The sequence below is a fragment of the Phaenicophaeus curvirostris genome, chromosome 1 (genome assembly GCF_032191515.1).
Source record: "Phaenicophaeus curvirostris isolate KB17595 chromosome 1, BPBGC_Pcur_1.0, whole genome shotgun sequence".
In the NCBI taxonomy this organism is placed as follows: domain Eukaryota; kingdom Metazoa; phylum Chordata; class Aves; order Cuculiformes; family Cuculidae; genus Phaenicophaeus; species Phaenicophaeus curvirostris.
The window spans coordinates 90128798-90141839 of record NC_091392.1 but is presented as its reverse complement, the minus strand read 5'-3'; the positions used below and the strand labels follow the sequence as shown (position 1 = coordinate 90141839).

Here is a 13042-nt window from a genome sequence, read left to right as displayed (position 1 = left end):
GAACAACCCGCACTAGTTGACTGCGTCAGCACTATGGATTAGCAAGCTATCAACATCAAAAACAAACACTGGCTACACAGGCTCTCTCAGAGTATTTTTATTTAACAAAAATAGCTATTCAATTCAAAACCAACAATGTCAACACGTTTACAGAATTTCACAGGCATCAGTAACTCTGCACGCAGCTCCTGCCAGGCTCTATAGTCACCTCATCACCACAGCAACAGCACAGGAACCTGAACGACATCCAGGTGTGGCTTCCATAAATTGACAAGCCTGGAGATGAACGCAGTGCAGCATGCCTCCATTGCAGCTGCTGCTGTTTCATTACTTTGGTAGAAAAATTAGTGTTATTGCTGTAATTCATTAGTTCTTTTTTGACTTGTTTTTAAATAACTGGCTTGTTCTGCATCAAGGATTTGTTTTCTGTATACAAATGGGGTTAAAGATGAGCTGCTACTTTGAGTCATTTGGCATGAGTTCTGTACCCCCACTCCTCATGCCTTTGTGCAACCGTCACACCAAGGAACCCAAAGGACAGGACATGCAGGGTGTGCGCTTACTGTCCCTCTCCCAGGACAGCTTGTCAGCTGCCATTTCATAGCTTCAGATTTCATTGTTTTAAGAACAAAGAAACGGTAATGAAAATATTACACGGGTGTGTTCAAGTTTCCATTTCAGCATAAGGCAGTGAGGTTTATATATATCGATGCCAGTACAGCAGAGCCCCTGTGTTTAGGGGATGATTTAGGAGGCAGGTTGCAAACACAGAGAAGCTTTAAGGAGTTGGTTCCCCTGAGCAACCCGCCTGGAAGGGCTCCCCGCAACCCAGGCAGCACATCCCAAACTCGTTAATCATTCTCCTTGCATGGTAAAGGCTGAGCCTCACAGAAGCGATGGCAAAAGCGGTACCTGTCCCAAGCCAGGGAAGAGAAGCCTTCTCAACCCCAGTACTGTGAAGCCTCCACGGCACTAAAACGAAGCGATGAACCGAAGCTGCTTCTTCAGGCTTTGACTGAAGAAGCTCTAACCAGCACACAGAGAGAAGGCATGGAGGGAAGCATGCTGCATTGTGTCTTCTCCTTTGCCAGTCCTCCTGCATGCTTAAACTCACCACAACCTGCATAGCAACAGGGACAGCTCACAGGCCATTTCCACAGTATACCACAGATTGATCTGTTGCTGTACCTGTTATGGAGCCCGAGTACCCAGGTTCCCAAGCCCAGGACAACTCTGTGCAACTACTTCCCAGTGCTGAAGCAATTTGGAAAAAATAAATTATTTTTAAAGACCAAGTAAAAGGCAAATCCCAAATTGCTTAGACTGGACAAAATAAAATAAAAGAACTGCCCACTTCAAACATTCATTGTCCTGCTTAGGTGGAAAGAGGTAGATCTTGTGGACAGAGACCCACCAGAAGCATAAAGGCATTTTAAAATAAGGGGAAAAACTGACAGAGCAGAAATCAGCATTTTTCACAGCCTCAGGCAGTCATCCTGCTAACTACCGTAACTGAAGGGGTCTATTTAGTCAGTCACGATTCTCCAAAGTCACAAAGAACAGCTTAAAATCTTGCAAGTTAAACTTCCTTCTCAGTACTATACTAACACCCATCCCAGAGAAACAGCACAGCCTCCACGGCTGGGAGGCAGAAGCTCCAGTAACCACAGGAATCTGCAGTCCTAAAGGACAAAGGCAAGGATATCCAAGTGTCCTCAGATTAGCAATTTGTCTACTTAAACTCCCTCTAAACTTCCCATCTTGCTTACAGCGCCCTTACATAAGCCTCCATAGGACAAGCAGCGTGGCTGACAGCCAATTCACCAGTGTCACAAGTTGCCCCAGGACACAATTAGGTTTCAGGAAATCACCATAATCAGCTTTGGTAAAAACGTGGCAGCAGGAGTGACAGAAAGGAACAGCAGAAACAGTAGAATCAACTCAGGAAGCATGTGCGTATGCAGAAACAAGTGTTCTAGTCCTCAAAACGCAGCATCCAGCATCATGGGGCAGGCACAGAAGAGCCACACTAACCAAAACACAGGCCTAAGGCCACCTCTTGTCCCAGGCCTGTTAGCGTGGCCTCACTTCTGCCCTGCAGCAGCATCTCAGTGACAGAGCAGCAGTTGACTTCCCAAGGCTTTCATTCTTGAAGAAAATGTTCTGTTCTTTGCTGCACATCCCATATATGCAACAGAAGAACAAAAGGCATTTTAGAAAGAAGATATTTGTTCTTACTTACGTAAGAGCTAATACATTTACCTTCTAAAATGTGCTACTAATATAGTATAAATATGGATCAAATACCATATGGGTGACTGCCTTGGGAAAAAAAGGCAGAGATTAAAAAAACAGACTTATATCTTCATAGGTAGCCACCGAAGTGTTCACCTGGTGCATTACTGGCTTTCAGGAGATCTGCTTTGCGTCTGCTCTCGTCTTCTGTAAGCTCTGATAATACTGTATATGCCACTGCCCAAGAACACCAGTGAGATGGCCGCAAAATAAGAGGCGTAAATCATGAACTGCAGAGAAGGGGAAAGAAAAGAAGTGGTTAAACCAAGTAGTTTCCAAGTTTGTAAGAAGGTTAACACAAGAGTTCCCTTCCGATTAGCAATCATTTCTCTGTCAGCAAACCTTTGACTCAGAAATAGGAGGCTAAGGAGCTTTACAGCCTGGTTTACCTTCCCCCCTCCAATCAGTAAAGCTAAGAAAGTCTCCCATACCTGGGTGAAGATGTCCAACCCAAGCCCGCTGGCATCCACAACAATCAAAGTGAGCAGAGTCTGAAGTGCTAAGGCAATGAAAGTATTGACCCCAAACACCAGGGCGTACCGCTCCACACTGAGATTTGTAGCGATCTGGAACCTAGAAAGAGAGGCATGTCCAGAAATATAAGGACAAGGTAATAGCAGGAAAACGCAAGAAAAGGTAGGAAGTCTCTGGACAAGAAGGCTATGCAGCCTGAAAAGTTACATGCTCTCGTCCACTACTTCCCACAGCTAAATTACCTGACAGTGTACTTCTCTAAATAGGATCCCAGCAGACTAGTACAGAGACTAGAAGAGACCCAGAGAGAAATCTAAAAGCCTAACAAAACCTTTGGGAGCTCTGTGGGTTTCTGTCTTACTGAAGCACTGCTCCTGTCCGATGCAGATAAAGGGCCTTGTCACGCAGAGAAGATGCAGTGCCCTCTGATCCCAGAGAGCTGCTGGCAATCTCAAAGCCTCAGCCCACTGCAGTGTGCTACATAACCTGCATCCCTCTGACCAGAACGCCTTTTGCAGTTACCAGCTCCAGCATCTGCCCTTGTATCGTGCTTGAGCTGTGTTAGATCTGCTATGCATGTATACTTCAACAACTGCTGTGCTTACCTCCCCAAAGAGACAAACAAGATCAAAGAAGTTTCCCTCCTTACGGGTTAGGGAAAGCTGACACTCAGCATGGCCAAAGCATCGTCCTCCTCATCTGTTAACACTTCACTCCAGCCATGTTTATGGAAAACATTCCCCTGGCAAGCAGCACTATCTATTATTCAGAAACAGTCACTTCGGTGTCATAAGACTTTTAAGCCTGTGCAGGCTGCCAGCCAATTTCCAACCTGAATCACAACACAAACCCTTGCAACATATTTCCAGATTCCTAGTAGAAGAGATCTTAGTTACATGGAAAATACACCAGCTTTGAGGGCAATTTACATTAAAAAGATACTCACGTTGCTATTGTGATTAGCAGCATGTAGATAATTCTGAAGACAACGTATGATACGTAGCACACCCAGATGTTACGAACCGTGTCCATGACATATACAGCAGCAGCAATAAGAAAGGAAAAGAGGGCAAGTGCCACCTCACCCCACGTTGCCCAGGATGTTTTTATGTGACCCACAACAAACACTGCAACAGCTCCTGTGAGGGGAAGGAAACCGCAACTGTTAGTTATTAGAGCAATCAGAGCAATTTGGAGACTGTGTATTAGAAGCTGTACAGCCCCTAATAGCCAGACACAACTGAAGTGGAGGACACTGATGTGTACACCTTAGCAGCTCTTCTTCCTAACCTCTCCCTAACCTGGAAACCTGCTCTGAACTCCCACTCACTTTTACAGGAACAGAAGAAAAAAAATAGGGCAATGCCGACTGCCTCTGAAATCTCCTCCCTGGCTTAGAAAGCACAACAGTCCCAGGACTTGGACCAGTGCTGCCCAGTCCCCTGTGCCTGACCGTAGTGTTGCCAGCTGGGCTAGAGAGAATGCAAACTTGGGTTCTCAGAAGCACTCAGCCAATTATTTTGTGGTGCTTTAGGGGGTTAGGAGGGAGTAAAACACACCTACTTTGATACAGAGCTGTCAGAGCTTTCTCCCAGGAGGCAGAAAAACCTGCATTTACTCTCACCTACCTGCTGGCCTTTAAGAGTCAGTAAGAGCAGGGGTCCAAATCCACATCTCCTGGGACGCAACCTGATCACAACCTACAATCATGCGTTGTTTATTGAGCAAGAACAATCCCTTACAGCCAGAACAGGTTTCTAACTCCTGCCAGATTTTACAGAAGGGGGAGAGATAAGAAGAGAAGACAGACCACAAGATGGAAAGCACGTGATATTTCATGCAAGTCTACAAGCAGACAAGGTGTGTTTCGTGCACTATCACAGTTGTAACTGCTGAGAAGCTCCGATACATATTATGTGACAAAAAAAATCCCATTTGAATAAGGTCGTTTTTTTGCAAACAAGCCAAATAGCAACCAACAGCATAACGATGCTACTGTACACAGCGAACTAGGCAAACAGCACACTGACAAAGGGAGGTTCACTGGACATCTCTGAAAAACAGGATTGTACTCAGCATCTGACCACTGTACAGAAGTGCTACAGTGCAGCAGCTAAGCTCTTTGTAGCCTTCAGCTGGCCTGCTATCTTAGAAATCTTTCAAGCACATGAAGACTCCTTATATATCACCAGTGTGCACAAGCCTGCAACCCTGTCAGACCTCACATCAATCTTGCAGACCAGTGAAGAAAGTAGCTATGCCAAGGGACATAAATTTATTTCCCCCCACTAAACTATTTCTTTCAGTGCCTGCTGTGGGACATTTTGCTCTTTGAAGGTCTGGCTCCGCCAGTAGCAAAACCCGGGGATGCAAAAGGAAGCTAAGTCCTAGAGCCTTCTTTACACTGTCTCAGCGATTCTGGAATTTGGGAAAAGCCATCGCTCTCCGGGGATCTTACAGAAAGTCATGAAGTTGTACTCACGCTACATCTCAAGGGTAGAGCAGCCAGACACCTAATTATGACAAGATATACAACCTGTGTCCTGCAATTAAACACCGCAGCCGATTCTGTGGTTTCACATCCCAGCCTGATAAAGGATTGCCACATTCCCAAAAAGTCCAGGGATGCAGCTTGACAGTCAGTTGACCTCACTAGAAGACATACTATTTATCTTGCCTGGGACAGGAAGCTGACAGCCAGATGAGTCAACATGATCGACTCAAACCCTTCTGCAGGGCAGCACAGGTACAGGCAGAGGTGACAGCATGAAGGTTGTCAAACATTGCCCATAACTGAGCACAGAATGATGATGAGCAATGAAAACAACAAATCTGGGATACACTGGGAAAGCTATTTCTAGTAAAGGAAGAAAAGTGAAAAGCGTCAATGATCTTATACAAGTCCGAGTCCTCACTGAATAAAGCTATGTGCAGCTCAGGTCATCTGTCTTCAAAATGGATGCAACTCAAACCAGGTTTAGTACAAAAAAGAGATAGTAAGATGAGAAGGTGAACAAAGAGCTTAATTTTACCAACTAACAACTAGAAAAGTTCAGCTTCACTGGCCCAGAGCAAAGAACAGGTATGTACAGATAGACCAGAATAAGATAGTTTTGTGCTAAAATCCTTGGCATGAAATCAGAGATAAATAAATTGCTCATTCCTAAATTCAGATGGGAAATAAGATGAAGTTAGAGCATTTCCAACCAGTGCCTAGAAATTCAGGTCAGTGGATGTTCATCCTTAACAAGTCCCTTCTAGTCCTGTTCTACACCTCAAGCTTTTAGTTGAGATTGTTACTACACTAAACTTTGCTTGTTCCAAGCAATGAAAATTCAACCGGAAGGCGTTCCTGTTCAAGGACAGAGGATAATTTGCTTTCAGAAAACATCACTCCAAAGCATTCAATCATTTCTAAAAATTATACTAGAGGAAAAAAATCAAAATGGGAAACTAAAACCATCAGTTTTGCAGGAATTTAGTGCCAATTACTTTTCCTTTCAATAGGCTCATTGTTCACAGGCCTTTAAAATAAAGGACCTTGATATCAAAGAAGTTCATAATAAGGTCTGAAGAATATTTTTCCTTTCTTTAAATCTACCTAGATTTAGCCACACTATGGGTCTTCTTTCCCTTAATACCAATTCTTGTCTTTCCTGGGACTAAGATAAGATGGTAAAGGAAGCCAAATCAAACAAGAAATATTAGCCACAGCATCATCCTAGAGTGGAGAACAACATTTGACTGTAGGCTACTGAAGTGCAAGTTTAGCACACCGAAGACAGTTTAATAGCAAAAACCTTCAGAATCAAGTTGCCGACAGTTTCAAACTCAACTAACACTGGGTGGTGGACCAGCTTTTAAAACTATAAAATAGCCACAGCTTCCCACTGAACTGCAAGAGGGAGCTGAGCATGCCCAAGAAATTACTAAGACTTCCTTGTCTGTGTACCTTTGTTTCTTTTTGCCCCAAGAAGGTGATATCCACAACAGATGGTGGAATGACTTCATCAAAGAAAAGGAACATACTGCAACAACACTAAGAAAGCCTCTGCAAGAGTATTTTAGCTATATTAAACAGGTATTGTCCTAGTTCTGGTAATGGAATAGTATTAAACAACTTAATAATTAACAAACGTTTGCATCGACTGACCTACCTGCCCTTTCAAGTCAAGCAGCTTCTTTCATCTTAATAGCTTTTCCGCTTAACAGAGCTGAAATGACTAAATGTGGCTCACTGCATGTGTACAGTAAACCTTCATATGTTCCCTACGCTGCCAAAGAAACAGAAGCAATAAATCCACAGGACATTTCGCTTGACTTTGAGTGGCTAAAAAAAAACATAACCCTACTGCCACCGGGACAGCCAAGAACACAACCAGCCACACGCCTGGAGCCTTCTGCCAAATATTCCAGATCTAAGACTGACGTGGGAAGGCTCCTTTAAACACGTACGCACTGGCTTACAGGAACCAGGGCTGCATATAGCGACAAACTCAACACCGCATACTGCACCTGTACGAGTCACTGAAGGCTCACCCCGCGTGCCAGGGTTGCCTCACCTGCACACATGGGGAACGCGAGGTGTTTCCAAACCACGCTCTGACAGCCTTGAGGGACACAGGGCATTCCACGCAGCAGAGTGGGAGTGATGCTGGCAGCTTACCTAGTAGTGTCGAGGCTGCCTCCACGGCGCCATTGTAGATTTCTGAGCTGTGAGAAGGCAGCACCATCTCCCACAGGCCCTGAGCGTAGTTGATGACCTGGAAGTAGCCACAGGTGGACAGTGCCCACCACACCGACCAGCAGAGCATGGTCCGGGAGGAGTAGCACTGCAGGAAGTCCTGCCAAAGATCTTTGAGCACCTTTAAGATGTCCACTTTCTGCTCCTGCATAGACTGGAGAAGGAAGAGGAGAGAAATGTTTGTCTCTGTTTACAAATAGTTGACGTAGGTCTGCAAAATTGCCCCTTTCAAGTGGTCTGATCGGTGGCTAGTGGCAGCACCACTCTTGGACACAAACCTCCACAAAGTAACAAATAAAAAGCTTCCCCGCACCACAGTCCCAGCAGCTGGTCTCTGCCCTAGCCAGGCCTGATCCCTCAGGCACAGAGAAAGGCTTCAGTTGCAGGCATCCTCTCCATCTCTCTCAAGCAGAGAGCAGTAACTGCTACATGTTGGAAGTACTACATGAGCAACTCAAGTAAGTGTTCCAGAGAGAAGAGACACAGGAGAACGGGACACGATATCCACTTAAGGCAGGATCAGAAGCCAGTCATTCAAATCATAAAGGCAAAAAGCATTACTGATGCTTTTAAGTCCTCATCCAATCAAATCTCATAGTGTAGGGAATATGAAAACCAACCGATCAGTATATTTCCCCACAGATAAGTTTTATTTTCTTTAGCACTAGCATGCAGGGGTTACAAATATTCAAAGAAGCAATTTCATTACACTGCTCCCTACCCCAGTTAATGTTTGCCAAGGCTCCGAGACAGTGAAAGATGTTGCCTGGGGATCTGAAGAGAAACAGAAGACAATCCCACCAGCCACTGCTTATCACAAATGGCAGCTGTGGTGCATACAAGTGCTCTGACAAGTAGCACAAGATAAAAATTAAGCTTTCCCCTCCAAATCTTTCTGGAAAGAGCACGAAAAAGGGCAAACCCATGAAGTGGTTTGAAAAAAAAAACCAACTGAAAACAGGCAAGCTGTTACAGCCCTGTTCCTCACCACTTTATGCCAACAGCAGCACAGGAAACAAATACATCTTCACTTTGTAGACAGAGCTGCTGATTACATTTGCTGTATGCACACATGTTCAGAGTCCTTGTAGGCACGCAAGACCCTTCTCGTGTAACTAAGGGCAGTGGCTTCTTCATGCAAGAATTTGTCCCACCCAAAGCCCACCCAAAATCTCTGGCCCCTGTGAATTTGGATTCCCTGCAGGAAAACACACAGCAGTGTCACATTGCACATCGTGCCCCAGCGAGTCCAGTTTCAGAGTGGTTTCCAGTCAGCAGCAGCAACGTGGGCTCTTGGCAGTAGGTCCTTTCCCTGGGGGAATCATGCAGTGTGTGCCTGGGAAAGACTATTCTCCATGAGGAATAAAACTCATTCTAAGATGTTTCTACTAAAACCCCCTAAGATTATAGCCTAGCTCAGTCCCAAACTCCTTTTATTCCACCCCTTGAAGTGCCATCAATTACTACAAATCTTCATTATAATGAACACCACAGCCCTGCTAGTGCTTTGCCGACAGGAAAATGCTTGTTCCATGTGTGGACATGGCTTCTATAAAGTCCACAGAACAACTTGGGAACAGGTGGCCTCGCAACAATGAGATTTTAACAGCGTAACTCCCACACAGAAGGTTTCATGCTCAGCTTAAGTTTAGGCACAGGAAAAACAGGGAAGGGAAGCTTCACATACACAAAAGTTAATTTGGCACACTCAGCCCAAGCACGTGCCTGACAAGCCAGAAAGGCCCATCCACCCTCCCACTACCTGGCAATGCTTCTTCAGTACAATTATTCTCACAGGACGATCATCACACGCCAGTGCTTCTCGGCTTTTGGCAGCTGGTATAGCTGAACTCTGGGAAGTTATGCAAGTGTACTTGCTCCTTTTTTAAAGTTTCCACCATGAGTTTGGAACCATCCTTGCTCTTATAGGATGGGAGTAAGATAAAGAGGCACAGAAGTCATATTAATGCCTTAGTCATTTTTGGCACGGAATTTGTCTTAACAAATGCCTTGCAGCACCCAAGTATAACACGGTTAAAGATACTTCTGTTCACACAAGACTGTGCTGGTTGGGGCAGGAATAGGCCCCTGGAATGTTAATACCTTTAATTCTCAGGTAGAAGAAGCTGAAAGCAGCCCCGGATGCTGCCTCCCTCAAACCAGCTAACCGGGGCTTACTTGCCCATGTGAAATACCCATTAGCTGACTAAACCAACAGCCGCACCTACCCTCTGGCTCATTCTCAGAAAGAGCACAACCTTCTTCATGACCAAGGAGTGAGGTTGCCCTCTCCGTGGGGTCCTGAATCCCCCTGCCTTAACAGCCCTCTGCACACGGGCACTGCTGTGGCGTGGCGGAGACCTGCACAGAGCGCAACTGCACACATGCATCAGGCCTCAAAACCGGAGGCTGCTCGCCTGTCACCCTGTGGGACCCAACATGTGCTGCCACCAAAGAAGGGCACCAGCATGCTTGTTCCCATACAATTGCCTTTGTTAGAGGTTACACAGCCCGCAAAAGCTGTGAGTTGGGGCGCTACCTTGGTGCTCTCATGGGCTGCATTAAGCTGTTATTACGCAAAGGTGTTTCCTGCAATTTATCCATATTCTCTCCATCTATAACTAATCAACATCAGCCTGTGAGTGTTGTTATGGACTACGGCAGTTTCCTTCCTGAATCAGTTCCCTTCCAGCATCATAAGACAAAACTCAATTACTACACAGCTTATTACTGCACATTTTGCACAATAACCGTTTTCAAAACCTGAGCCCAGGAAGAATTGTCTCTTTTCTGCAAGCCACAGGGTGCACCCAGAAGAACACACACAGAATTTGAACACACACACACAATTTTTAGTGGCCCAGAGACATCCCTTGCTTTGTACTGTTGAGCAGCAATTTGATCATAGAATCACCAGGTTGGAAAGGACCCACTGGATTGTCGAGTCCAACCATTTCTATCAAACACTAAACAATGTCCCTCAGCACCTCATCCACCTGTCTTTTAAACACCTCCAAGGAAGGTGACTCCATCACCTCCCTGGGCAGCCTCTACCACTGCCCAAAGATCCTTTCTGTGAAAATTTTTTTTCTGATGTCCAGTCTGAACCTCGCTGACAGAGCTTGAGGCCATTCCCTCTTGTCCTGTCCCCTGTCACCTGGGAGAAGAGGCCAGCTTCCTCCCTTCCACAACCTCCTTTCAGGTAGTTGTAGAAAGGAATAAGGTTTCGGCTCTGCCTCCTCTTCTCCAGGCTAAACAACCCCAGCTCTCTCAGCCGCTCCTCATAAGACTTGTTCTGCAGCCCCTTCACCAGCTTTGTTGCTTTTCGTTGCTCCAGAGCCTCAACATCATTCTTGTGGTGAGAGGCCCAGAACTGAACACAGGATTCGAGATGCGGCCTCACCACTGCTGAGTACAGAAGGAGAATAACCTCCCTGGACCAAATATGCCCAGAGAATTTCAATCACAGCCTTGTGAGACATGCAGAACTTCAGAAAAACTAAGGAGCAGCCTACCATGCTCAGTCGGCAAAAGGAAGCTGGGAATAAATTTTCCTGTGCCATAAATAAGGAATCGGGATAAGCAAAAGGATACTTCTCGCTGTTGGATGTTACATCGCTACTGCAGTGTACATATACGCACACACACACCAATACATGCATGCAGATGTGACAACCACATCAGGACTGCATCTTCTGCTTAGGTAAATCCAGGGCAGAACTCACCCGTTTCTCTGCAGAATGAACCTCCCCATTTAAGGGAACTTTTGTCTCATCCTCCCAGCCAGGTGTCCTCTGCACATTGGGATGGTCTTGGACAGCTGATCCATTTTTACAGTCCATGACCTTCATTTCCCAACCGAGCTGCTGACTCGGGACGTGGTGAAAGAAGAGGCTTTTTTGCGGCATCGGCAAGAACCATGCCGTGCCGAAGGCAATGGAAATGCTGGTCAAGGAGATAACATTCAAGCTGAAGAGGGACCATTCCCCCACCGACACAAGGACCTGCCCGGACACCGAACCCACTGTGTAGCCCACCAGGGTGGCGCTGCGGCAGTAGCTGGTGACCTTCTGGTACAGGTTGACATCAACGACGCTGTAGATGTAGGAGTAATAGGCAATGTCAGTGGCGGTCCCCATCCCGTAGAAGAACTCGAGGAACTGGATGGCTCGCAGCCCCTGGGCATACAGCAGCATGAACCAGGTGATGATGAGGCTCAGGCCCTGCAGCAGGACCACGGGCTTGTACCGCAGGTAGTCTGTGGCCAGGAACACGGGGAACAGCAGCACCAGGTAGGAGTAAGTCCACACTGGGTAAATCTCGTTGAACACCTGACGGAGGGAATAGACAGTGGTGATGCCAGCACAGCAAGGAAAACACAAGCAGGCACCTGGGGCGTGCGACGCACCCTTGGCTGTAGTACTGACACTGACAATGCTGGCAAATAAACACTTTAGGACTCATTTTAGAGTCTTAGAAAGCAAGTGTGCTTTATCAGGCCTGGGCAACATGAGGGAGCGATCTCCATCAGTCGTGTGCAGCAGGACAGGAGCTGGAATAGAACAGATTTCCCACTTAAACGCACACGGATAAATTCTTCCAGAAATCTTAGGCGTATTCTATTCCTTTCCAAGGTCTAATTTTAATGGGATTATGAACTCCACAGCAGTCAAAGCTGTGGCTCGCTTGGAGCTTTGGGGCCAGCTCTGCCTGCCCTGTGAGCCAGGGGAAGGTGCAGACAGAGGGATTGCAGCAGCACCGCTGCTCAGCACGGATCAGCCCGAGCACACGGCGTTATCGGCTCCAGAGAATGAGCAGCGCCTGGTAAAAAAAACCTGTTTGAAAGAAACCCCGCGGTGAGAGAAGGAAGCCCCGTCCCGGAGGGAGGCTCTGCCTGCCAGCCAAAGGACACGCTGCCCGGACGAGGCTCCGCTCCAGCTCCAACCCGTTCGCGCGGGGGCTCCTGGCGGCGCCGGTACCTGCGTCTTGGAGAGGTTTTTGTGCGGCTCCAGCAGGTAGCGGGTGAGGAAGGGCTCGGAGGGCCGCACGCTGCAGAGAAAGCCGTAGGCGCAGAGCAGGGCGGTGGGCATCACCCAGCCCCGCCGGCCCCGCCGCCCCGCCATGCCCGCGCCGCGCCCCGCCCCGCCCCGCCCCGCGCGCTCATTGGCCGCGGGGCCTACGGGGAGAGGGAGCGCCCCCAGCGACACCGCGGGGGCACCCAGGGCGGGGGCGGGGGTGGGAAGGGACCTTAAAGGACATCCAGTTCCAGCCCCCCTGCCGTGGGCAGGGACACCTCCCACCAGCCCAGGCTGCCCAAGGCCTCATCCAACCTGGCCCTGAACACCTACAGGGATGGGGCAGCCACAGCTTCCCTGGGCAACCTGTGCCAGGGCCTCACCCGCCTCATCACAAAGAATTCCCTCCTTATGTCTAGTCTAAATCCACCCCTCTCCGGTTTATACCCGATCCCTCTTATCCTATCACCACAAGAAGCCCCAGCTTTCCTGTAGCCCTTTCAGGTACTGGAAG

At 47.4% G+C, this 13042-nt stretch overlaps 1 protein-coding gene across 1 annotated transcript; it reads right to left on the bottom strand.

Moving 5' to 3' along the window:
- Positions 1-82: 82 nt before the first annotated feature.
- SLC19A2 (solute carrier family 19 member 2) lies at positions 83-12658 on the bottom strand. Its single transcript, XM_069867688.1, has 6 exons — positions 12493-12658; positions 11239-11844; positions 7436-7667; positions 3716-3908; positions 2727-2868; positions 83-2525 (listed from the first exon to the last, which is right to left on the bottom strand). Exons 1-6 carry the CDS (start codon positions 12634-12636, stop codon positions 2400-2402), a joined length of 1443 nt encoding a protein of 480 aa, XP_069723789.1. The 5' UTR covers positions 12637-12658; the 3' UTR covers positions 83-2399.
- Positions 12659-13042: the final 384 nt, after the last annotated feature.